Source organism: Scyliorhinus torazame, chromosome 14, assembly GCF_047496885.1.
Source record: "Scyliorhinus torazame isolate Kashiwa2021f chromosome 14, sScyTor2.1, whole genome shotgun sequence".
Classification (NCBI taxonomy): domain Eukaryota; kingdom Metazoa; phylum Chordata; class Chondrichthyes; order Carcharhiniformes; family Scyliorhinidae; genus Scyliorhinus; species Scyliorhinus torazame.
The window spans coordinates 123,109,024-123,136,459 of record NC_092720.1 but is presented as its reverse complement, the minus strand read 5'-3'; the positions used below and the strand labels follow the sequence as shown (position 1 = coordinate 123,136,459).

The 27,436-nt window shown below is 45.4% G+C and overlaps 1 protein-coding gene across 4 annotated transcripts in view; it reads left to right on the top strand.

Moving 5' to 3' along the window:
* Nucleotides 1-27,186, top strand: part of yeats2 (YEATS domain containing 2) — a 210,402-nt gene extending 183,216 nt beyond the window's left edge. For all 4 annotated transcript variants that reach the window (XM_072474759.1, XM_072474758.1, XM_072474756.1 and 1 more), the window contains 11 exons: nt 3,006-3,152; nt 7,895-8,104; nt 8,314-8,599; nt 13,498-13,606; nt 14,287-14,363; nt 17,228-17,307; nt 20,428-20,629; nt 23,942-24,168; nt 24,400-24,474; nt 24,643-24,716; nt 26,624-27,186. In XM_072474759.1, coding sequence (XP_072330860.1) covers nt 3,006-3,152; nt 7,895-8,104; nt 8,314-8,599; nt 13,498-13,606; nt 14,287-14,363; nt 17,228-17,307; nt 20,428-20,629; nt 23,942-24,168; nt 24,400-24,474; nt 24,643-24,716; nt 26,624-26,750 — 1,614 coding nt within the window. In that variant the 3' untranslated portion in view covers nt 26,751-27,186. The remainder of the gene's footprint in view (nt 1-3,005; nt 3,153-7,894; nt 8,105-8,313; nt 8,600-13,497; nt 13,607-14,286; nt 14,364-17,227; nt 17,308-20,427; nt 20,630-23,941; nt 24,169-24,399; nt 24,475-24,642; nt 24,717-26,623) is intronic.
* The last annotated feature ends 250 nt before the right edge of the window (nt 27,187-27,436 follow it).

The window sequence follows — 27,436 nt, the reverse complement described above, 5'->3', positions numbered from 1 at the left end:
TGAGAATAGGCTAGTCAATGCAGCTCTAACAACTCCATGTCTCTGTTTTTCTTCTGTAACCCTTAATATCCTTACCGAACAAAAATCTATCAATCTAAGTTACCCCTACCTGTCACCGTGCTATATAGATTGGTATTTCAAACATGTGCCTCATGCAGTGTCACTACTGAAGATCTGGTGTAGGCTGTGATGTGTGAGACTGTCCATTTAGAACTCAAGGCCTCAAAATGGCCCCTTTCATCTTCAGGCAAAATACTTCATATTAAATGGCATAATTCCTCCTTAAATATTTGTGAGTAAATTCAAGGGCACAGGAATAAATATGTTTTATTTGGATGTTGTAAATGTAGGGGAAAGGGCTGTGTTTTTCAGTGGATTTTAGCTCCGGGTCCTGGGTCTGAATCTAGCCCAGAGTCGAGGAATAAACACAAAGATAAAAGCAAATTACTGCGAATGCTGGAATCTGAAACAAAATAAACATTATCTTTTAAATCTCTCGGTCACTGTTGAACTCTCTATTTTTTTCTATTATATCTCTATGTTTCTCTTTGTATCATTTTCTATTTCCATTGTTCTATATCTGTTTATGCCTGTCTATTTGAATTGCTGTATACCTCTTTTTTTAATCGCTATCTTTTCATTAGTATGGTTCTAGCTCTATGAGTCCTCAAATGAAGTATGTTTGGAACAGGGTCAGTCAATTTGCAGTGTAAAATAGCCCCTGATTCAGCACACAGTGCCACTAAATTCAGACTCACTCAGCAAGGTCACTATATATCTTGTGATAGAATGGGAAATATCACACGGGTGCAAATGGGAATAGGTATTCTGTGTGGTTGGAACTTCATCAAAAATGAAAGCACGTCAAAGATCTGCACATCATGATGCTGCGTTTTTACCTGTTTCAAGTGATTTTGGGACGGTTTCTCCTTCCTCAGTGGGACTGTAATGATACAATTAGAGGAATGGGCTTCAAGGCACGCCCAGGACTGGTGCAACGATGGAGCTGGCAGGTTGTGAGTGATGTGTGATACCAGAGGGTAGAGGGTTAAATTATGAGGACAGGTTGCCTATACTTGGCTTGGATTCCCTTGAGTTTAGAAGACTGAAATGTGATCTAATTGTGGTACTGGAATCTTAAAAGGATTTAATGAGGTACAACAAAGGAACTATTTCCTCTAAGTAAAATTAGAGCTAATATAAGGACAGAAAATGCTGGAAAACGCAACAAGTCTGGCAGCATCTGTGGAGAGAAACAGAAATTTCCCACGGACTTGGAACGTTAACTCAGTTTCTCCCCCCTTCACAGATGCTGCCAGACCCTCTTGAGTTTTTCCAGCATTTTCTGTTTTTATTTCAGATTTCCAGCATCCGCAGTATTTTGCTTTTATTAAAGTTAGAGTTGGACTAATTTAACGAGAATTCAGGAAACAGTCTTTCAAACCAAAGGCAGTCGAAATCTGGATGCTGTCCCCAAAATGCTGTGGACACGAGACTGACAGATTTCTACCATGTAAGAGAGTCAAGGGATCTGAAGCTAAGGCGGGTAAATGGAGTTGAGATACAGATCATCCAAAATCTAATTGAATGGGAGGTTCTAAATGGTCTGTTCTAGTTCCTGTGTACCTATTGTTCTGATCCCAGTGGAGACCGCTAACTTTTCAAAGTAAAGGAATCCCCACGATACCCATGGAAAGAAAACTGATGGACAAGATTTCACTTTTCAAAACTCTAAAAGTTAAACCGTGGCTCACAACGCCTAGAACCCGGGTTCCCTCCCGGTCCTGGTTCACGATCTGTGTGGAGTTTGCACATTCTCCCCACACCACAAAAGATGTGCAGGGTAGGTGAGTTGGCAACGCTAAATTGCGCCTTAATAAAAAAATAAAAGTTAAACTGAAATCAACATATTCGAACATTAATTATCAGGCAAATGATACTTCAAATAAAAGGGTACCTTTTTAGTTGATCCTACAAAGATATGCCTCATGTGGTTACCAGCACTTGCATCATTTCCCACACACACAAATGGCACTCTGTGCAATCTCACAGTCTTTCCAACTCTGGTATGTGGGACCGCTCACTTCCCACTCATTGGATTTGGCCCTTGAGTCATTTTCATCTGCAGCTGTATTCCATCCAAAATTCCCAGGTACAGTCGGCACCCAAACACTTGGAATGTCTCAGGTGGAGTGCTATGTCATTCCTGGGTACAATGCCTTCAGCACAGCGTGAACCAATTAACTCTCAGAGACTGCTCTGAAAACGGACCCTTATACTTGCTGCAGTTAGCTGAGCTATTAACTGAGTATTTTTAATATAGCGATGTGTATTGCGTTAACAGAGCAGTAGTATTTCATTGCGAAATCACTCCAGCACCAATGTCACATTGCATACAATGATAAAAGCTATAATACATACCGAAGGCAATGTCTGATATCCAAAAACAGTAGTCTTCCATAAAATCTTACACAGCAGGAGGAGGCTATTTAGCCCATTTGACCTGTGCTGACACTTTGAAAAAGCTGTCCAACTAAACCTGTTCTTTCCCCATGGCCCCCAAATTTTCCTTTTCAGGTTCATAACCAATTTCCTTTTGAAGCATCTAATGCTTTCATCACCTTTTCGGGCAGTGCATTCCAGAACGTAACAACTTGCTGTGTTTGAAAAGAAATCTCATCTCCGCTCCGGTTCTTTTGCCAATTGTGACAAATTCTGCTTCCGGCCCTCCCGCCAGAGAAAACAGCTTCTCCCCATCTGCTTGATTTAAACCCCCAATAATTTCGAAAACTTAAACTTTCGCTGCTCTGAGGAGTACAATCCCAGCCTCTCCGGTTCCTTCATATAACTGAAAGTCCTTCATTTTCCCGGCCATTCCATAGCTACGTACAGCCAGAAATTACACTGGGCGTTGGGAATGTGAATCTTTGGCGTCACTCATTGGAAGAGGCTGAATTCCTCCTATTCAGTTGTTGTTTGACAGAGGCCTTTTTTCTTTCTTCCAGGGCACGTTCTTGGTTGGCCAGCCGGTCCCTCAGGCCTCCGTGAAGCATGGGCCTGGTGGCTCTGTGGCAGTGCAGGGGCCATCTTCAACAGGCACCCACCAGCAGGCAATCAGAGTCTCCACTGCCCAAAAAGCAGTGTTTGCACAGGTAAGTGCTGCACTCTTCTGGTAGCGGTGGCAGTACGGTAGTGAGACAGTTCTTTTTAATGATGGCTTTCTGGTACCAAGTACACATTTCCAAATTTACATTGAATTCCAGTTTCACTTTCTTGCTGTGGTGGGAATGCTAGTCTCGTACCAAAGTCACTAGGCTGCTGCTCCTGGTGCCTCTGTCAGGCCTATAGCCTTTTCCATTTGCTTTGATAAAATGGGTGGCCTCCATGCAGCCACTGTCCAGATTGACATGATTGAAACCAGGAGCTCTTGTGAGAAGAATCGCAGAAATCAGGTTCATTTCCCATTACTCCGAGCTGCAGTACTCCTGAGGATGCCCATTGAACACAAGGTTGGTTGGGATTGTGACCTGTTGTTTATTTGCCCAGCCGTGAAGAACTTTGGCTCTAAAGCCAATTTATTGGACTCTGTTGGTCTATAACCTCTGTGGAGTAGAGTCAGAGCCAGAGTGCCACTTCGCTCCTACTGATCTGGAAGTGAAGCTACTCCTTTCTCGCCTTACCTTCCGACACAGGGTGGGCAAGAGCAGTGTAGTGCAGTGGGTTCCTGAGGCCTTCTTTCCAAGGCAGGCTGGTTGGAGGTAAGGAAGCAACGTCCCTTTTCTTATGGCACTGACTGCCAAAGTCCAGCCACTTTGAGAAGCTAGGGATACAGTATGTTTGTAAGGTAAGTGGGTAGGATTGAGGGAGGCTCGGGTGGTCAGTGGGTTAGGGGGCATGGTTCAGATGGTCAGTGGGAAGGGGGAGAGTGGTCAGTGGGTGGCATTGGGTGGTCGGGGAGTGCTGGTTAGTCATGTGGGGTTGAGTGGTCTGATGGGGTAAAACTATTAATGTACGACAGTCGGAAGAATCCAAAGTTTGAGATTTAACTTGCATTTTCAGATGGCTCCCATTGCAATGCAATTGCCCATCAGAAGTTTGCTGTGCTATCCTTTCCTGGGAATCTCCAGTTGGAGTATCCCCAGCTCATACTTGCGATGCTCCCCAGTTGCAACAGCCCCTAGCTCAGAAACTATGGGCTAAAATGACTGATGAATAACCTACATGGATTTGAGAGATGCTCATCCAAAAAACTTTAGTTTTGGACGATTACTGAGAGGATTGATGCCAAGACATTAATCTAAGATAGTATTAAAATTGACACTGTGAAAAGATAGTGGAGGTTATGTCTGGTGGAAAATTGGAAGGGTTGAGGGTAATATAACTAGCCTCAAGCAAGATGCAAGGTTAGAAAGGATTGCCTCCCCGCACAATAATGGATCTGTGTATCAGAACACCAACTAAAACAATCAATGCTGCATCGATTAACTGCACCACAGAGGATTGGATGAATACTTATATTGGAATGTGGTTGAGGTTTAGAGTCCACACAAATAGATTGTGTGTGGAGCCTGGCTAAGTCCATGGGAATATCAAGAGAGGATATAAGTGCGACATCTTTAGATTTAAAAAATATATATTTTTTTGTATCACTATTTTATTACACTTTTTTTGTTGCCCTAGTTATTTTTAGCTTCCATATTTCACACTACTCGGGTTTGTGAGCTCTGATTCCTTTTGTCCAGAGAGTGTTCTCAATTTCCCAAATATCTGGTTAATGTGTAGCATACTAAGAGAACGGATAGAGCTCCCTCTTCGATTTATTGGAGCTATTGATGTTGTCCTGTGACCGCAAGTGAGTTTCCTTCTGTTCAGAAGATGGTGGAAATAACACAACACTAGACTTACGCTTAACTCCCAAACAGATTTGAAAATGAAAATGAAAATCGCTTATTGTCACGAGTAGGCTTCAATGAAGTCACTGTGAAAAGCCCCTAGTCGCCACATTCCGGCGCCTGTTCGGGGAGGCTGTTACGGGATTTATTAAACAGTAAGAGTGTAAATGACTAGTACCAGTAACACAACGCACTGCAGTATACAGTAGTTGTAAAGCCAATCGAGCACCTCTTGTAGAGAAAATAATAAGTAGTTCTTTGCTAAGCAGTCTTCTTAGGCTGCACATTCTTTCCATTCCTTATTCCCAGGGAAACTATTTGGGCTGATGCATAACATGACATATTTATTATTGAATTGACTGGCTTAGTTCCCCCTTCGGATACCACTTTCAGAGAAACCAGCGAGTTGTTGCCAAAGCTGTAATGATGTATGGACCTAATTATCTCACTTGTGAAGCTGTGTGTTCGTGTTTGATAGTTTTGCTGTGACAAATCAGTGGGTGGTTAAGTGAAGCAGACAAAATCGAAGAGCGACACAGAATTCTCAATCACACCTGCAGGCCTTCTCTTTCATTGTCGCCAACAGTAGCTGACCATGCTTTGGGTACATAGTGCAGAATCATAGAATGGAGGAGGCCATTCGGCCCATCGTCTCTGTGCTGCTCTATTTAAGAGCTAATTCACCTAGTGCCACTCTCCTGCCTTTTACTCGTAGCCCTGCACATTTTCCTTTTCAAATAATGACCATATTCCCTTTTGAAAGTCTCAATTGAACCTGCCTTCAGCGCCCTCTCAGGCAGTGCGTTCCACATACTAACAACTTGCTGTCTAAGAAAGCGTTTCCTCATGTCGTCATTGCTTCTTTTTTCAATTACCTTAAATCTGTGTCCTTTTGTTCTTGGTCCTTTCACCAGTGGGAAAGTCGAATGATGACCGTGAAACCATCTGCTTTACTCAGGAAATCTGCTGCCATTGCCTGGTCTGGCCTACATGTCATTCCAGATCCACAGCACTCTTAATTGCCGTCTGAAAGTTTTTTTAAAATTCATTTACGGGATGTGGGCATCGCTGGCTGAGTTATAATCAGCATTTATTGCCCATCCCTAGTTGCCCTTCAGAAGGTGGTGGTGAACTGCCTTCTTGAACCGCTGCAGTCCCTGAGGTGTAGGTACACCCACTGTGCTGTTAGGGGGGGGGAGTTCCAGGATTTTGACCCAGTGACAATGAAGGAATGCCGATATATTTCCAAGTCAGGTTGGGAGTGACTTGGAGGGGAACCTCCAGGCGGTGGTGTTCTTGGGTATCTGCTGCTCTTGTCATTCTAGATGATAGTGGTCGTGTATTTGGAAGGTGCTACCTAAGGAACCTTGGTGAGTGCATCGTGTAGATGGTACACACGGATGTCACTTCGTCGGTGCAGGAGGGGTGAAGGTTTTTGGAACGGGTAGTAATCAAGCGGGCTGCTTTGTCCTGGAAGGTGTTGAGCTTCTTCAGTGTTGTTGGAGCTGCAAGTTCAATGGCAATAAATCCTGGCCTGGCCAGAGACGCCCTCATCCCACAAATTAATTTTTGAAGAGCCTGCTTGCTGCACTGTGTGATTCCTTTTAAGATTGACAACTTGCACAAGCTATGTGGCACATTTCAAATTGCTGTGAGATTTTAAGCCTGCATAGCTTGATCAAAACGTTCCTCATACTTAAAAAAGAATATTGCACACTATTTTGTCAGCCCTCCAGGCCTTTCTGTGTTCACTGGGAACAGTTTCAATTTCCCTGGCTTGTATTCGCAGCCCATTATTTGGTGATGTTGACTCATTCTTGTTCAATGAATTATTTCCAATTGCCCCGTGTTGGAGACGGCACAGTTGCTGTCTTTGCCTCAGGCTTGCACCTGCTGACCTTGCCTGTTGCTTCCTCGGAAGCATTGATTAATTTGGCACCTTCAGCATTTGAACGGCTAAAAATGCAATAACAACCTGTCTGTTCCTTTATGCTAGAAAGAAACTCCAGTGTCAGAGATAGTCTCGAGAATCTGATGATCACTGGAGCTTCCATCTTGCAGTAAATGAGATCAGGACTGCTGCGTTAGATTCCTCTGGAAAGGATGAGGTGGCGAGCATGTGGGTGGACTTTCTGTTCAGAGCAGCCCTATATTTTCATAGGGTGGTGAGTGCCTGGAATGAGCTGCCGGAGGCTGTAGTAGAGGGGGGGGTACAATTTTGTCTTTTAAAAAGCATTTGGACAGTTATGTTGGTAAGATGGGTATAGAGGGATATGGGCCAAATGTGGGCAATTGGGACTAGCTTAGTGGTAAAAACTGGGCGGCATGTTTCCATGCTGTAAACCTCGGTGACTCGATGAAAAAGACTCGCTTACGGCAGTCTGAATTTTCTGAGTTACCTTTGATCCCTGAGTCAGGGACCGCCAAAGATCTGTCCTCCTCCGCCTCTTCTTAATCCTTGCCTATTTGTTCAAATGTACACTGACACACTCAACCTCTGTATTTGCGTTGATGCATCCGGCCTCACCACTTCTTTGAATCATGCAACCAATTTCTTGCTGTCTGCCTCTTGGCTTTTCTCTCCTCCATTAAAAGCCTTGTAGGAGCCACCTTTTTGATCTAACATTCACTCCCATCTTCTAATCCACCGCTCAGCCATCTGTTCTTGTTATTCCTTTGTAAAACTGCTTGGAACAACGTGTTGAACATGCAATGTTGCTGTAGTTCGTATCAGCGGATGCCGTGAATTTACCCATGTGATCTCCCATAGTCGAGCCAGCCCAATGTAGCAGCTTTGTTGCTTCCATTGAGATTGATCATCGGTGGATGCTCACTGTTGGTGGTGATACTGGGAAGCCTTGCAGGCTCCATGCAGTTTAGAAAGGTGACACTTGGTGGGGGGGGGGGGGGGGGGGAGAATGATGCTGCTCCGCCCTCTGCCGCTGTCTATTGCATTGTGTTTATTTCTAAAGTAGATGTAAATATACTTGTTTTACAAACAGGTTGTCCCCAGTGCCCAGGCGTCCTCTCTGCACTCACTCGTACATTCTCCTTCGCCCGATGGAGCAGCAAGGCCACTGTCTGTAGCACCTCCTCTCTCACAGCCTGGCACCACCACCCTCCGGGTGGCTGGAGGGGTCATTACGACGGCCAGTCTCTCAGCACCAGTCTCAGGAACAGCACCAGCTACAGGAGCAACTGTGGCTCTTCAGGTAACACGGCGGAGGGTGGCGGAAAGGGGGAGATCCTTGAGCAAAAGTAGCAAAGAATGACAGCGCAAGAATTGTACACTTGGAGTTCTGGAAACCTTTTCACTCTGGAAATGCCTTGATTGGTTTGAAAGAGGATGCAACTTGCAGATACCTTCTGGTTTTGGATTGGCACTCTGGCACTGACAGTACTCCCTTGATCTTTGTTACAGGCGGAACTGAAGGGGCCCAGCCCACCTGTGAATTCTTCTACGTCCCTAGCGAAAGCCTCAGGCCAGCAGTCGTCCCTCCCAGTATCCCAGACAGATCTTGGCACCAGCCAGTCCCCCCGTGTTGTTTCCATTGGTTCCCAGGCAGCCCAGGTGGTGGTCTCGCAGCCTATTGCTGGAGGATCCGGCAAAGCCAGCAGTTCATCAGGGTCCAGCGTGATGGCTTTTGTGTCCAGTTCCACTGCTGGGATGACCACAACGAGTGGAAAAACCACAGCAACAGTATCAGGTAAGGTGGGAACGGGTGATATTTAAAAAGACATTTGAACCATCTCTTCTAACCTGAGTAGAGAAGAGCCACTCATCTGAGGCACTCTCCTTCGACATAACTTGTGCTGGAGCTGCCAATCCTGCCCTTCTCTGAACCATGTCTCAGTGACGTGACAGCAATGACATCAGACCCCCATGTTTTAGTTTTTGCCCTCAACTAATCTGCCCTGTTTGCCAGACTCCTTGCATTAACATAAATACTATCCAATCTTGTCAAGCTCCCTGGCGACTTAACTGGTCTAGACATTCTATGCTTTCCTGACTCACTTGCTTTCTCTTCTAATTTTGACTGGGCATCTCCTCCTGCCAAGTTGGTATAAACCCTCCCCCCCCCAAAAAAACAAACCTCCATACAAGTATACCAGTCCCATTTCGGTTCATGTGCAACCCGTCCGCCTTGTACAGGTCCCACCTTCCCCCAAAACGGCCCCACTGTCCCAGAAATCTAAAGCCCTCCCTCCTGCACCATTCCTCCTGCATCAGTTCTCCAGCCAATCGGACTAACCTCCTATTTCTATACTCACTAGCACAGGGCACCAGAAGTAATCCAGAGATTACTATCTTCTGGGTCCTGTTTTTTAATCTACTTCCTAGCTCCCTAAATTCAGCTTGCAGGACCTCATTCCTTTTTCTGCCGAGATCGTTGGTACCGATATGTACCACAATATGTCAGAATGCCTAGTAGCCTTTTAGTGACATCCTTGACTCTGGCACCAGGAAGGCAACATACCATCCTGGAGTCTCTTTTGTGGCCGCAGAAATGCCTTTCGTTCCCCTTCCAATTAAATCCCTTCTAACTATAGCCTGCAGTTCTTCCTCCTCCCCTCTTGTGCAGCACACTTACTCATGGTACCACGAAGTTGGCTGTCACTGCTTTCCCCTGCACAGTCATCTCCCCCAACAGTATCCTCCACTACCTGCCTTCCTCTACTCTGCCTGGTGGTCACCCATGCCCTTTCTGCCTGTTTACACCTTCGATGTGACCACCTTTCTTAACATGGTATCCATGACTTGCTCAGCGTCGTGGATGCTCTGCAGTGAACCCACCTTTAGCCCCAGCTCTGAAATGCGGTTAGCCAGGGCGTCATGGTGGCATAGTGGTTAGCACTACTGCCTCACAGCACCGAGGACCCGGATTCGATCCCGGCCCCAGGTCACTGTCCGTGTGGAGTTTGCATATTCTCCCTGTGTCTGCACGCGTCTCACTCCCACAAGCCAAAGGTGTGCAGGGTAGGTAGATTGGCCACGCTAAATTGCCCATTAATTGAAATAAATTAACTAATTAAATGTGGTTAGCCAGTAGCTACAGTGGACACACTTCCTGTACATGTGGTCACTAAGGACAAATGAAACTTCAATGATTTGCCACAATTACATAATTACAGAACTAGGAGCAGGAGTAGGCTATTTGGCCCCTCGAGCCTGCTCCGCCATTCGATGAGATCATGGCTGATCTTTTGTGGACTCAGCTCCACTTTCCGGCCCGAACACCATAACCCTTAATCCCTTTATTCTTCAAAAAACTATCTATCTTTATCTTAATTACAATGATTGCCCTCTGCTTCACACTGCCCCAGTGACATTGTCTGCCTCTGGATTGCCCCATAATGTCATTGTCCTGCCTTTGGCACAGCGCCCTGATATCATTGCCTGCCTCTCCTCTGACTGGCATTGCACCCATGATGTCCTGTTTGAGACGGACTGTGTGGAGAATTGCTGGGCAAATTCAGATTGTAAACTGTTCCCATAGGTGGAAGCATCGAGAACCAGAGGATTTAAGGTGATTGGCAAAAGAAGTAATGGTGATATGAGGAAGAGATTTATTACGTAGTCCGTGATTAGGACCTGCAATGTATAGCTTGAGAGTGCGGTAGAGGCATATTCAATCATGGCTTTCAGTGGACTGAATGGGCTCCTCCTGTGCTGTATCCACCCAATGATTCTGTATTCTGCTTCTAGACAGGACCAGTTTCAGCGCTGCATACCCTTACACAATCATTCCCTTAATAGCAACTTATAGTGCTCACAGTTTAGTAAATGTATTTAGATCAGAATGAAGCATGTGGATGAAATTTGTTTGATCCTCCGTGATCTGAGGCTGAACCGGGATGGTGTGGTACAGTCTGAGGAATTGGTCATCTTTGAAAATGCACCCTCATTCCCAATTAGCATGAACGATTCTTCTTAATCTGGAATCTGTTAGACAGGATTTAGATCTGCGATCCATTGGACTAGTTTACTGAACTGAGATCTGTTGGATTGTTTTTATGCTGGGATCTGTTGGACATGCTACAGTTCTGGGATCTATTGGCTCTTGTAAAGCTGACTCCAATTAGACGCTGTTACAGAGTCATCAGGATCCACTGAACAGTGTCACAGATCCAGGATTGATGGGTTCAGAGTTGAAGAGTTTGGACCTAATTGACAATGTTTTGGACTGGTGATCCATTGGACGTGCCAGCAGTAAGGAGAGTCAAGTTATCTGAATATGCCCACTAACCAACGTGGTATCTCCCTCTGTATTGCTCCTGAATTGAAAACCAAAAAAAAGAGAGCCTCAATTGGGGTTAGGGAAAATCGCACATTTATTTAATGTGCTTCACCTCAAAATGTTATGAATAACAGCAGCCAGTTTTGTCAGTGAATGACTTGGGTGGTGTAAATCAGTGTGGCATTTACGAGTTGTTTCTTGTTTCTGTTTGAACTAGCTCAATGATTCCATTGCTAATTAAACTCCCACAATGGGATCATTAAGCTAGAACAGCCATTGTTGTAGAAATTGAACCATTTTGTGTTAAAATACATGTGGCTGTTCACTTCCCAGCTCAGTTAAGACAAGCAGACCAGAAGGTACCATCTCAATTTCTGGTTGTATGTCAAGTTACCTGGTTTCAATGACGACAACAGCAGGGAAGCTACAATCATCCTCCGTACCCTGGACTGGGGAAGGGATGAATGGGAGCATGGTACGAAAGGCCAATACTTATCAGTATCCAGCAATCCCCCTCCCACGGTTGAATGTTCTGCTATCACTTCACTGCAGAGACTCATACTTGGTTTGTGGGCACTGGGATGAAGTCCTGCAAGTCAGTGAGCCTTGCACTGTGAAAGTCAGCACCTTCAGGGGAAGAGAAAAGGATAATAAAGGCATTAGAAAACATGGGTGGATATCAACAGTATCTGGAGGGGTTGGCACTTATGTGCATAATGATTTTTTGTTTTACTGTAGTTTCAATTTAAACATTTGAAGATTTGAAACCCCTGGGTCCACTTGAAACAAATCCCTGCCATACAGAGTTAAAGAGAGCAAAAGAAAATGTTGTGAAGCATTCATATGCACTTAGGAAATGAATAAGTGATAGGATCATACGGTTTAGCTTCTGAGAATATAGTGTGTAGTGGAGGGAGAATGTAATGTAATGGATATTAACTGCAGTGTTTAATATTGATCCTGGTCACAATCACAGCTTCTGGGAAAATCAGATGCCCTGGCAACACTTGAGACGTTTTTGCCACGAGTGGCCCTTTGAACAGTATTATAATTTTCTTTTTATCCCCTTCCTCTCTGTAGGAACTGACCACTGCTGGGTTATGGCAGTTGACTACTCTCCACCAACTCATTCATGTGCGAGCGCATGTGAACCACCAAAGCATTGCGGCAATTCGTGATACGGCCTTCATCTAGGGCTGGGCAAGAACCCTGAACACCTTTCCCTTGTTTTAGTCTTTGGGCATGAGCAATCGTACTGTCCTAATCCTTGCCCCAACTGAGATTTACAAGTTCTGTTAGGGATGGGGTCAAAACCAGATGCTGTGGCTATGCAAACAAGTGCCAAATTGTAAGGTAGTGTACTGGCTGTAACAAGAAATGTAATCCTTGTAAATGGCAAGGGAGCTTGTTGCCTATTCATTCCACCTACCTTCTTCCCATCTCGCCCATGTAATGTGTCTAGCATGTTTTCCTATTGGAATTGTCATATAAATACAAGTTTCTGTTGATATCGCTTCTCCCCTCTTTCTATCTGGAGGCAGTTTCGTAAAAAACAATGCAAATATTTATTTCTCTCCATCAAAAAAAAATCCTCATCCTCAAGTTCTCTTCAGAACATCTTAAACACCAGCTGGACCATCCTTTAAACTTCTAAACTCAGGGGAATGCAAGCCTGGTCCAAGCAGCTTGTCATCCTTTTAGCCCTAGTGTCATATTGCCCTGCATTCAGACCCTGTGATGGGATTAGATCAAAGGTCTTCACTGCTCAGATCAGGAGAATGGATTAATAGTTCACAGTAAGTCTCCTGTGCTCTTCTCAGATCCCTTCAAAAGACTATTCTTTCACTTCTTACATCTGGCCACAGCCCAACATGAGTACTTTCCCTCCCCCAGAGTGTGTACATGGCGCCTGCCGCGCGTGGACCCGGCCTGCCACATACTGTCCACCCCCGGACCACCCCCCACCAGTGCCCCTGCCAAAAAAACCCTTGCCCAAGGAATGGCTCCCCACCCTGACTGTGGCGGTGCTGGATTCAGTCCGCAGCCGCCATGCCAGGTTCACAAAAAAAAAATAGCATGAGTGACCCACGCAGTCGGGTACTTGGCCCATCGGGGGAGGGCCTCAGGTGACGTCCTGAGGGAGTACGCTGTTTCCGAGGTAGCGGAGCATCGCAAAAGCGGCGCTGCACCTGATTTCGGCGGAAATGGAGATTCTCCGGCCGATCGGCGAACACGATTTCGGCATCGCCGACCGGAGAATCCCGCCCGGTGTATTAAGATCCTGCAAAAAATGTTGATTTATCTCCATTGGTTGGTCTGTTGGGTAGTGTGAAGTATAATTATCATTCTGCCATTTCTTTGCATAGTGAAGACAGAGCCTGGCTCTGTAAGTGCTTGTTTCAACCCCACACTTCCCACTCCAGGCACCGTGAAAGTGGAACGAGGAGGATCAGATGGGACATTTGAAATTATTGAGTACGTCCAGCATTTTATTCTCAAATCCCTCGTCAATGGATATATTTAAAGTAGTATTCAGTTTAAGAAGTCAGTTCAGGAACATTACAGCTTAGGGACAGAGTAAAGTGCTCGTTATGCTATCCCACCACATTCTCCCCAGTAAAGTGTGCTCTGGCCTGTATTACATTTGGCCTCCTTATTTTTGGAATGCTGATGGAAACCTGGTTGCTATACTTTGATCATGCTTGGAAAATGCCTGTCTGTGAACGTCGGGTGGCACACAACTGTGAAGTCTATCACAGTCAAATATCTTGCCAGTACTCACTGTCTCACTTCATGGACAAATAATAATCGAGATAGTAAAGATCAGGCAACCTCATAGAACAGCAGGAGAGAAAGCAAAAAGGTTAAAAAGATCCCGTTGACTGACTGCATGCCTTGTTTTTAAATTGCTGTACCAATACCTCACCTGGGAGGTGTCCATTAATGCGTCAACTGCCCTTTGTGTTATCGCCATCAGTTTAATGAGGTGTCACTGCATTAAAATAAGTGTCGCTGTAGGAATAAACAGCAGACCCATCAGCATCTCTGAAGAGGAAAGACAGTTTAATGTTTTGGCTACGACTGGGTGTTGGGTGTCACTGCTTTGCTGACACATACAGAACGCTGACCAGGCTCTTAATCCTTACTACCTTTAGCCTTGAATACATTGAGAATGTACAGCAGCTGCTGACTGCCATCCTGAAGAAGGTGCCTCTGATCATTTCCAAGAAAAGTGAGTAAAACTCTTGGACTTTTATTTCCACATGTTTCTCATTTTAATGTTGGAATCGGCAACTGCAGACAAGCACTCCTTTGAAAACAAATTCCGTGCATTTATTACTGTATGGGACCAGGCCCCAACATTTGCTAGGATAGCGGACAAAACCCCCAATATTTTATTTAATTTGTAAATCTGTGAGGCAAGGGCTTGAGAAGTGATTCCATGCACAAGTAGGGGTATGGTGTAGTAAAACAAACTTTATTACTAACACAGTATTCAACAAACTTTATTACTAACACAGTATTCACATCATTCAAGAAAATATCTTACAATTGCCAGTTAAACAATGCTTAACAATAAAGTGAAACACTTTTAACTCCTAACTGCTATCAAGCAAAACCCATCTCCGGTCACAATCCACTTTTAAATACAGAGTCCCCCTCCTCTCCCTACACAGGGCATCAGCCCATAACCCTTCCTCAATCTCCTCCCCCAGCTCCTCCTCCCATTTACCTTTCAACTCTTCTACTCGCGCTTCCCCCTCTTTCATCTCTTGGTGTATTTCCGACACCTTGCCCTCCCCGACCCATACCCCCGAGATCACCCTATCTTGAACTTCTTGTGCCGGGAGCAATGGAAATTCCCTCACCTGTCGCCTCACAAAAGCCCTCACCTGCATATATCTAAATGCATTTCCCGGGGGTAACTCAAATTTCTCCTCCAGTGCCCCTATGCTCGCAAATGTCCCATCAATGAACAGGTCCCCCATTCTTCTAATCCCCGCCCGATGCCAGCCCTGGACCCCCCCGTCCATCTTCCCCGGGACAAACTGGCGGTTACCCCTGATCGGGGACCACACCGATGCTCCCATTGCACCCCGGTGCCGTCTCCACTGGCCCCAGATCCTTAGCGTTGCCGCCACCACCGGGCTCGTGGTATACTTTGTCGGCGAGAGCGGCAGCGGTGCCGTCACCAACGCCCCCAGGCTCGTTCCTTTACAGGACGCCATCTCCATTCTCTTCCATGCTGCCCCCTCTCCCTCCATAACCCACTTGCGGATCATTGCCACATTTGCTGCCCAGTAGTAGCTCCCCAGGTTTGGCAGCGCCAACCCTCCTCGGTCCCTACTGCGTTCCAGGAACCCTCTCTTAGATAAGCTGCTTTGAGAGAAAGAGAGATATCCTTCAGCTACTAGCTTGCAAATTCTTGCCTGTGTCAAACTACTGTTAAACTTCCCAGCATTTGGCAGATCTTTAACTCACTGTTTTCAGAAGTTGCTGGTCTGTTCAGATCTAAACTATACTCAACACCTGGCTGCATCAGCCCCTGGATCAGTCCCATTAACTGCATCATCTCTATCCCATCAACTGAGTTATGACCATCTGACTAAGGCTGAACACAATGGGCGGGATTCTCCTGCCGCATTCGCCTGGTGACTGGAAAATCCCACCCGAGGTCAATGGATTTTTCCATTGTCGGTGTCTCGCCCGTGGTGTTCTTGCGGCGGGTGGGGAGGAAGAATCCAGCCCAATGTCTCTAATTATCTACTCCCCAGGCAACCTTTTTTCTATGAAAGAAATTCCACTAGCCTACTTCAGGTAAACAGGTTTGAATTAATTATGTTCTTTTACGATGCTTTAATTGCACCTCTGTAGCCAAAGAGTCTGTCTTTTAAACCAGGATTTTAAAAACATTACTGAAGCAGTCAGATACACACTATTCCAAGCTTTTAACCATTACTGCACCAGATACATATAGTACAACATATATATGAAATTCTTACATTCATCACACATTCGCATTGAGCAGGTTTTGAATCTAGGCAAAACGATTTCCAGCAGATAACCTGTTGGGTGATGTTGGCTGAGTGATAAATATTGGCCAGGACACCAATATTGGCCCTTTTCTTCTTAGTAATAACGCCGTGGGAACTTTCACATTAACCTGAGATGGTAGACAAGGCCTCATCCAAAAGATGGTACCTCTGACAGTGCAGCACTCTCTCAGTACACCACTAAGGTGTCACCTGACTTAATGTGCTCAACTTGAAACGGCTGTGGTTAAGATGATCGTAAAGGATCGATCATCTGCCAATTGGATAGGACTAGCAGTGTAGTAGCCTGGAGTAATAATGCAGAGTAGGCGAGTTCAAATTCCATTATTCAGAAATAAAATGCTATCAGCAAAAGGGATCACAAAGCTGTTAGATTATTGTCAAAACGCAACCATTTCACTAATATCCTTTTGAGAAGGAAATCTGCTGTCTTTCACCCTCTGACTACATGTGACTCCAGTCTTGCACCAACACAGTTGATTATAAACTGCTAAAATAGCCAGTAAGCCACTCACTTGTGTCAAACTACTGTGAGCATGCACCCTGGCAGTTCAAAGTGAACTCCTACCACCAGCTTCTCAAGACAGCTAGGGATGGACAAGAATTAATTAGTAAAAGATCAGGGAGATCTCCCAGTGTCCTGGCCAACATTCATCCCTCAACCAACATCACAAAGAGCAAATGAATTGGCCATTTTCCCACTGGCTGGTTGTGGCACTATTTGGTTGTCACATTTGCTGACATTGTAATCCCTTGGACGTGAGGTGACTTGGGTGTCCCATGAGTGTGATAAGGTTCTCGCGGCTTCTCTTTACATTGTCTCCATAGCTTGAGCAAAATTGGAAGTTACTATTAAGGTGCTCAACTGACCCAGTGATTGAATCTGGAACTCTGTTTATTGCTGCCTAGTTGCTTTGGCATGTTAAGTGCTGAACCTACTATCATGCCGAAGCTTGACTTCCTTTAGTTGTTTCAATAACACCCGTGGTATATCTATATATCTTTATGTTCGACACATTAATCGATGAACTTTTTCCAATAGGTGAGAACTCCAATCCATTCTGTGCGATCTCTTTGGAGCAGTATTGCAGCTGGAATATTGGGAAGAGAAGAGCTGCAGAGGTAAGACCAACTCCCAGTACTTTTGAGCCCAGGTTATTTCTCAGTTCCTTGCTTTGGCCTTAATTATATCCAGAGCCTAGATGAGAGAGATGCAGCAAAATCAGCAGGATTCCCACACCTGATTGCTATCCACTGGTCCTTGCTGAAAATGTATGTAGATTTGGGGTAAGGAAAGGAGCAGGCTCCGCTTTGATGCATCCCTTGAGCAAATATCCCACCAACGCTCACTGGGCTTGCCTGTGAAAAATTACAAATTGTCTGAGGCAGTTATCACTTATATAACAGGAATCCAGCAAGAGTAAGCATTTAAACGTAAGTTAAAAAGTGTTGTGGCATTTTTCTAGGGCAGCACGGTAGCATAGTGGTTAGCACAATTGCCTCACAGCTCCAGGGACCCAGGTTCGATTCCCGGCTGGGTCACTGTCTGTGATGAGTCTGCATATCCTCCCCGTGTCTGCGTGGGTTTCCTCCGGGTGCTCCGTCCGGTTTCCTCCCACAGTCCAAAGATGTGCAGGTTAGGTGGATTGGCCATATTAAATTGCCCTTAGTGTCCAAAATTGCCCTTAGTGTTCGATGGGGTTACTGGGTTATGGGGATAAGGTGGAGATGTGGGGGTAGAGTACTCTTTCCAAGAGCCGGTGCTGACTCGATGGGCCGAATGGCCTCCTTCTGCACTGTAAATTCTATGAAAAACAAATTTTTCCATATTTGTTCTGAAAATAACCGTCCCTCTATTTGAGGGAAATAGAAAGTTCCGGCCTCACTGCGTGTTGAAGCTGAGATTGTCACCTCAGCATTTAGCAACCTTCAGCCAAAATGTGGTGTATTAGTGCCCAGGATACAGGGGCACGTGATCCTGTATCACAGGGCACAGGGACATGGATACCTGTGCCAGTGTATGTGTTACAGATACCCGTGATACAGGCTGCTGTGTCCAGGTTACCTGTGATGCAGGATCCCATGACCCATTGCCCCGTGGATCAGGATCTGAAAACGCAGTGCCTGATACAGAATCCCACATCCCAATGCCCCGCTATACAGGATCCCATATCCCTGTGCCTCGTGATACAGGATCCTTTATCCCTGTGCCCCGCGATGCAGGATTCCTGATCCCTGGGCCCTGCTATACAGGATCCCATATTCCTGTGCCCCGCTATACAGGATCCCATATCCCTGTGCTTCACGATGCAGGATTCCTGATCCCTGTGCCCCGCGATGCAGGATTCCTGATCCCTGTGCCCCGCGATGCAGGATTCCTGATCCCTGTGCCCCGCTATACAGAATCCCATGTCCCTGTGCCTCGCGATACAGGATTCCTGATCCCTGTGCCCCGTGATACAGGATACCATGTCCCAGCTCGCCGTGATAAAGAGTCCCAGTACCCTGTGATGCAGGATCCCATGTCCCAATGCCCTGTGGTACATGATCCCTTGACTCAGTACTGTGTAATAAGGATCCCATGTCCCAATATCTCATGATATTGGGTCATGGCCCAATGTTCCATGGTATAGGATCCAATGTCCCAATGCACGTGATACAGGATCCCATGTCCCAGTGCCCCATGATACAGGATCCCATGTTCCAGTGCCCCGTGATAAAACTAAGATGAGTGGTAGAGTAAAGTGTGCAGATAACACTGAAAGTTTGCAGAGGGATATAGACAGTTTAAGTGAGTGGGCAAGGGTCTGGCAGATGGAGTACATTGTTGGTAAATGTGAGGTCATTCATATGAAGAACAGCAAAATGGACTATTATTTAAATGGTAAAACATTGCATTATGCTGCTATGCAGAGGGACCTGGGTGCCCTTGTGCATGAATTGCAAAAAGTTGGTTTGCAGGTGCAGCAGGTGATTCAGAAATCGAATGGAATTTTGTCCTTCATTGCAAGGGGGATGGAGTTTAAAAACAGGCAGGTTATGTTGGAGCTGTATAGGGTGTTGGTGAGGCCACACCTGGAGTACTGTGTGCAGTTTTGGTCTCCTAACTAGAGAAAGGATGTACTGGAGGGGGTGCAGAGGAGATTCCAGAGGTTGATTCCGGAGTTGAGAGGATTGGCTTAGGAGAAGAGACTGAGTAGCCTGAGAATATACTCATTGGAATTTAGAAGAATGAGAGGGGAATCTTATAAAAACATATAAAATTATGAAGGAAATAGTTAAGATAGAAGCAGGGGGGTTTTCACTAGCGGGTGAAACTAGAACTAGGGGGCATAGCCTCAAAATAAGGGGGAGCAGATTTAGGACTGAGTTGAGGAGGAACATCTTCACCCAAAGGGTTGTGAATCTGTCAAATTCCCTACCTAGTGAAGCAGTTGAGGCTACCTTGTTGACTGTTTTTAAAGCAAAGATAGATACATTTTTGAACAGTAAAGGAATTAAGGGTTATGGTGAGCGGGCAGGTAAGGTTGAGCTGAGTCCACAAAAAGCTCAACCATGATCTTATTGAATGGCGGATCAAGCCTTGAGGGGCCAGAAGGCCTTCTCCTGCTCCTAGTTCTTATGTTCTTGTGTGATACTGGATCTCATGTCCCAGTGCCCCATGACACAGGATCCCATGCCTTGTGCCCCGCGATGCAGGATCCCATGTCCCAGTGCCCCGTGATACAAGATCCCATGTCCTAATGCCCCGCGATGCAGGATCCCAAGTCCCAAAGCTCCCATTGGAACTTAGGAATAGGAAAATGTCACTTAGTGCCTCAAGTCTACTTGGTCAATCAGTTTGATTGTAGCTGAACTGTACCTCCACTCCATTTACCTGCCTTTGTTTTATATCCAATTCTCCCCCTCCCCCCACCCCCTCTAAACAAAAATCAATTCATCTCAGCATTCACTGTGTTTTGGGAAAACACCTCAAATCTCTGCTACTACAAAGGCAAAATACAGCAGATGCTGGGAATCTGAAATAAAATGAGAAAGTACTGGAAATACTCAAATTTCCTGATTGAAGTCCTGAATGAACTAGTTCTAATTGTGAAATTGTGCTCCCTTTTTCCAAATTCCCACACCTGGAGAGATAGTTCCTCCTTCTGCCCCCTGTCAAATTCCTTAACCATTTTAAACACATCAATTAAGTCAATCACTTCAACCTCATGTTGCTCTATTCCTCCCCGTCTACCCCAGTGGCAGCGTGCAGTAGCCATAAGGAAGATCCTGCAGGAGGTGATGGAAAAATGCCCACGGTTCAGCAGCACAGAGGCCATGAAGACCAAGCAGATCGTGTCCTGGTGCCGCCAGCGTGGGTACACCCCACCCGACCCAGAGACCGCCATCATTGAGGAGGACTCGATGGAAGACATACTGACTCGGATTGACAATGAGCCAGGTGAGCTTTCCATTCAACTCTGAGCGTTAACCCGCTCAGGCTAAGGAAGATAAAACAACCTAGGCCAATCCATTAAAACGTTCTCTGAGGCAAAATGTTCAAATCTCCAATTAATACACATTAAAAATAAGGAAGATAGAAGTGAACAGAGAACTCAAGTGTAGCCGGTTGAGGCTCCTTCCCCTTTACGGTCAAGACTCCTCCCCCTACACCATGTATAGTCGAGATTCTTTCCCGCATACAATGTACAGTCGAGACTCTTTCCCCCATACAATGTACAGTCGAGACTCCGCTATACTATGTACAGTCGAGACTCTTTCCCTCATACAATGTACAGTCGAGACTCTTTCCACTATACAATGTACAGTCGAGACTCTTTCCACTATATAATGTAGAGTCGAGACTCTTTCCGCTATACTATGTACAGTCGAGTCTCTTTCCGCTATACTATGTACAGTCGAGACCCTTTCCCCTATACCGTGTACATTCAAGATTTCTTTCCTTGCATAGTACCGTGTACAGTGGAGACTCCTGCCCCCCTCTACCCTGTACAGTTGAGGCTTCTTCTGTTATCCTTGTCCCAGTGTTGTCTTATTGGTAACTGATATCCTGTCTGTCTCTGAGATGTTTTCATTGTTCAGTTCAGCCTAATTTCTGATTTCTGTCCCCTCTTCCTGCATCCCTTTGGGATTGAGTTAGAGTGGAGTACCAGGAACATGGCAAGCTGGGTTTTAATCTGTTTCGGATTTTAGATATATTCATTTTATACATATTAATAAGGGTCTATAATTTTTCATAGCTGGTAATTATTTGGCAGCCACAATAACACGCATAATGTTCCTTGAAGAAAATATCCCAGTGGGCACACTATTTATAGCTGATCAGCATAATATGTAAACTATACACTTTCAAAGGGCATAGCTCAGTGTCCTTGTCCTATTTAGTAGTATATTATCACAGTATTAAATCACTAGGATAAAGTTAGATCAATATTTAAAAGACATCAGAGGAAAAAACAACACAGAGATTTGAAAGCAGAGGTGGACTAGTTTTATAATCGGATACAAATTTACTTTGTGGACGACTGTCAGTTAGAAACATCCCAGTTTATATTGTTTGTAGATATTTAGTAATTTGGCATAGAAACTAGGAGCAGGAGTAGGCCATTCGGCCCTTCGAGCCTCCTTCGTCATTCAATATGATCATGGCTGATCCTCTATCTCCAAGCCGTATTCCCACTTTCTTCCCATAGCCCATGATGCCATTAAAAGCTAAATAATTATCTAACTCTTTCTTGAATACATTTAGTGACTTGGCCTCCACAGCCTTATGTGGTCGAGAGTTCCACAGTTTCACCACCCTCTGAGTGAAGACATTTTTCACCATCTCAGTTTTGAATGACATTCTTTACAGATTCATGGGTATATTTGCAAAGCATTAATGCTACTTAAAAGCACTTGGTCCTCGATTTAACACTTCCCGCCTCGGGGAACTGGAGCAGGGGATGGGATGTGGTTGCTTCTTTAAAATTGCATGTTTTGATTTAACTCCACATGCCATCATTTGAAATGTTAGCTGCAGCTGGGTGGCTGAGGGATGCAAATTGGTGTCTTATTTCGTCAGTGGGGTACCGATTACATTCTAACTGGGCCCTGAGTGAAAAAACTAATGGGGATTACTGAAGAGGCCATCCAAGGTTGTGGAGAATGAGTGTTTCTGCAGACTCTGATGCAGCCGCTCCTCCTTTCGCTCCCACAAGGCTCTCTTGAAACCTACCGCCCATGACTTTCCTGTTCACCAACAAGTCTTCCATTGATGTCGAGCAGGTGGCCTCTGTCTGCTTGAACTACCGCTCATGCCCACCAGCCAGCTGTCGTTCACTGCTCATGCAGGAAGCATAGAAACAGGAGAAGGCCATTTAGTCCCTTGAGCATGTTCAGCTATTCAGTGAGATCATGGCTGACCTGTGACCTAACCCCACATACACGTCTTTGCCCCACATCCCTTAACACCTCTAGTTAACAGAAATCTATTAATTAACAATTGGGTCAGCATCAGTGGCCATTTTCAGAAGCGCTCCCAACTTTTACCATCTTTGGTGTAAAATAATTCTTTCCTAATTTCACTCCTGAAAGATCTGGCTCTAATTTTCAGTTGTCTGCCAAATCCTAGACTTGCCAACCAGCCGATATAGTTCCCTCTCCCTCTCTCTACCCCTATCTGTTCCCCTGCACATCTTGAAAGTTGAAATCACCCACAACCATTTAAATTCCAGGAAATACAACATTAGTTTGTGTAATCCTTGGAGTCCAGATATCATTCAAGTTAATTATATCTCACTCCCTTCGAGGCAGGATATCGATCTTGAGGTACGCCCAGATCTGAATGCGGTGCCCCAGCTATGGTCTAACCTGGACTTTGTGTAGCTGTGGCATGACTTCTGATCACTTGAATTATAGTCTTCGAAATGTAAAGGAAAGTGTTTCATTAACCTTCTTTATTATTTTTTGTACCAGTGACATTTTAATAATCTGTGTACATTGACTCCGAAGTTTCTTTGGACCATCTCCAAAAGTACCCTGTTCTATTCTTTTTCCAACATTGAAATTCATTTGCCAGCGTATTGTCCATTCATTTAGCCTATCAATACCCCTTTGTAACTTTATGCTACCATCTATACTGCTTTCAATGCCGCCTATCTTTGCATCGTTATCAAATCAAACTTGGATATGTGGCACAGTATCCCTTCATCTAAGTCATCATTGGATTCTATGAATAGCACACAGAGGAGGCCTGTAATATGAATACCCTGGCCACAAAGTTAGGCCAGTGAGTACAGCTTAGGTTTGCACACCCGTCCCCCACACAGAGTTAAATTCGATCACTTTGTGTTAGTCATTAACCCTTAGAGATACTTGGATATCCTTGGATATACTTATATATTCTTGAGGCTATTTATATATTCCCAGAATAAAACCAGAAAGTGCTGGAGGAACCCAACAGGCTTGGCAGCAGGGCTAACCCACTGCGCCACCGTGCTGCCCCTCCTTTGTTATTTATAACTTTTTTTCCTGTATTATAAACTATCTGAGTTGCTGATATTTGAAGTTATTTACGTACTCTCCTTTAGTCACACACTGTTGGGTATTTCACTCAGCATACTGCTATGATACTTACAAACTCTCACCAATATTTAGAAATTTGTCATTAATTGCAGACTCTTGGGATAATTTTAATGCTTGCTATTATTCACCAATGCTTGGGACCATTTTGAAACTGGTCATTATTTATAGTTTGGGCCTTATTTTTCAGAATGCCCTTCCACATACAGTGGGGCTGGTGAGCTCTGTCAGAGGCTTATGGAGGTAGAGGCCATTTTGAAAACTGAGCCTGAGAGTGATGAAGAAGTCGACATCATTGGCACGGTCGAGTCTTCTAAAGTGAAAGTCAAGAAAGAGCAGGAGGAAGAGGATGAAGAGGTCAAATTCTACATGGGCCTGATGCCAGCCATGGAGTATGCCAGAGACACAGCACAGCAAGTAACTAGAAAAGGCTAAGATGTGGCCAGAAAGCCAATTCTCAACCAATACCCATCTTCTCTGTTGGCGTGTGTTTTGTGTGACTGGCTCATTGTTTTCTTAGTGTCTGTATGCGCAAGCATGTGTGGGCACGAGCTGTTCTTTTATTGTGGCTTAGTCTCTTCACATTGACTGCTCTTAGTTCTGACGGTTTAATTTTCTCACCACTGACTGCTCCCTTTCCCTCTGTAGATTGGTGTTGCGATCGAACCCCTGGAGGTGGAGAGCCGTGTCTATGCACCGGCAATCGAAGACATGATAATAAAGGTAAGGTCAATGTGTAACAGTGAGTCGCTTTGAGTGACAGTCAGTCGCTCAGAGTGGCAGTGGATCATTGTAAATGACAATGGGTCATTGTGAATAACTGGGAGATGCTACTAATGACATGGGGATTTTGACCCTAATGGTTCTGATCGCTTTTATCTCTGTTTTTAGGCTGCTGAACTGTTTGTAAGTGACATCCTCCGAGAGTCTTTGGGACTTGCACACCAGAGCACTCCCCACAGCAGGTATGTTACATTCCTCCTTCTAATCGGCTCAGGGTGTGACAGCCAATATCAAGGACAGGGTGAGTGGAGAGCAGGACTCAGTACATGATGGAATGCAGGCAAAGATTTGGATAAGTTGATGTTTAGCGAGGCCAGATGTTGGGAGGTTGTTTAGAAGAGCAGTTAGAATAGTGGAATCTGGAGGTGACAAATGGCACGAGACTGGATTTTACAACGTGTGCTCCCTGGAACCCAGTGTAAATTTGGGGTCTCTGTTTAGCCAGCTCATTTGGCTTTAGTTTGTTGGGCAATGATCCTTTAGTTAGTAGGCGGCAGGACTACCTTTTGCCTCCAGTGGATGTCCCACCTCACCCAGGTGCCAGACAGTCAGAGGCCGCCAGTTCTGCACACGGGCAGTGCCAAGCAGGAACAGTGGCCACTGCTAGTACTGCAGGTAGGGCAGGGGTGGTCAGCAATGGACCAGGGCATTCTGCTGAGTCCGAGATCTTACTGGGATCAGGCTGATGGGCTCTGGCAAGAGGCCGGGGGCTTGTTGAACAGGGCAGGGGATCGGTTGGACATGGGATGGCAAAACAGTGGGAGGGAGATCTCTTATGGGGAAGGAGGCAACCCCACCCACCCCGCCTCTTTCATTGACCAGCTGCCCACAGGTTTAAACCTTCCGGGCTACACATTGGGCACTGGCCTCTGCTAGTGAGTTGAGGCTATTAATTGGGCATTAATTGCCCTCTTCAGTGCCTCAGCCTAGCCCCTGGCAGGCAATCCCCCTGACACCTTTCTGGCCGCCCACAAAATCATGGAGAAGGTGGATGAACTGGAGGCAGGCCCACCACTGATGGCATGGTGCCCTCATTCACGGGTCCACCCACCTGTGTTCAATCCATGGATGCATGGTTTTAAGCAGCAAATAGTCTGACAACAGGCAGTAATACTTTTGAGGTTAATGCACTGGTCTTTTTGTGTTGATAACGTCATCTCAGTGTAAAAGAGGACACATCAGGCTCAGCCTGTGACAACGGCCAGGCGGGAGTTTGGAGTCGGTGATCAATGAACTAAGCTTGTAGCTGAGGTCAGGTTTGGTCTTCCCAATGTTTAATCAGAAACAATTATGGTTCATCCATGACTGGATAATTGTAATACAATCTGACAACACCAGAAAGTGACAATGAGGTCAAAAGAGGTGAGTAAAGGTAGAATTGGGTGTCATCAGTGTATGTATGCAAGCTCTCCGCTTGTGTTACCAAAGGGTAGCATTCGGATGAATGAGAGGAGAGGGGAGCCAAGGATAGAGTTTTGTAAGACTCCAGAGTTAGCAGTGCCGGTGTGGGAAGGGAAACCATTGCTGGAGATGCACTGCCTATGATTGATAGGTAAAAGTGAGACCAGGTGAAGGAGGATTGTACGTTTGAATGTTGTCAAGGAGGGGTAATGCACCACAATCCCAGAAGATTTACTATCTGCAGCTTCCTATACTTGCTTGGGAACTAAATGATTCCATATGGGGAGCATTCTTAATGAGTGTTGGGTTGCTGATTGCGACTCAACAGGACAATCAAGAATGATAGAGGATCTTCCATTCAACCAGTTGCCAAATGAGGGAGGGTGAGGAGGGGCTGGGGGGTGATGAGAAGATTTTCTTTTACACAGTGAGTTATCATGATTTTCAATTCACTGATTGTGGGTGGGAGTCAGACGCGATAGGAACTTCCAAAAGACAATTGGGTAAATATTTGAAAAGGGGAAACAAAATTGCAGGACTATAGGAAAAGGAGAGGAGTGGAACTAATTGGATAGCTCCTTCAAAGAGCTAGCATAGGCAAGATAGGCTGAATGACCACCTTCTGTGCTGTTATCATCCTAGTCCTCATTTGTAAATAGTGAAGCTTCTGTTTCTTTGTTTCACTCAGAACACCCAAAGAGCTGAGTGTGATCAACGTGCACCAAGCCATCTGTAACATTTCCGTCTGTGACTTCCTCACCAACAAGTACATGGGCATGCTGGCAACTGAACAGAACCCCCAACAAGAACTATGAAAACCTTCACGCTCCTCCCACCCTCTGCATCCAGACAGGGGCCCGGGAATGTCCAAGCCGGCTGTTGTCACTACATTGGAGGGTGATGATGTGCCTCTGCAGACTGTGTCGCTAGCGCTCCCCTGGGGCCACGGAAGCTTCCAGGAAGAGTGCTGCTGATTGGAGCTGGCCCTTGTAGGGAATGGGACACATATTCTTGTGGTTGATCAAGCAGTTGGACAAAGATGTGAAGGACGATGCCACTCGTGACATATTTTTCAGTGTCAATGGATTGGTGCGCGAGGGGGAGGAAACTGGATCAATGATATTATTACACTGTGATGTACAGTTCAAGAGGATTCAAATAGAAATCATCCTCCCCTTAATCTGAGCACTCACACCTCTGGACCAAATAATGGCATCCATTGAATAAAGCAGCCTGTTATTTTATTAAAAATTGTTTTGGAAAAATGTTTGAAATCCCACGCAAGGTTTCATGCACTTTACTCAGAGGGACTATTCAGCTTGCCAGTGGCAACAGGCTGGAGAGTATTATCGCTTCATCTTTGCAACCCCCCCCCCCCCCCCCCCCATCCACCTGCCCTTGAGTGTCTGCCTTAAGCGCGGATAGGAAAACGAAGCTCAGTATCCCCCTGCAGCCAGTGAGAAATCAGACTGTGCCTCACACAGCTAGCTTAACAATACCA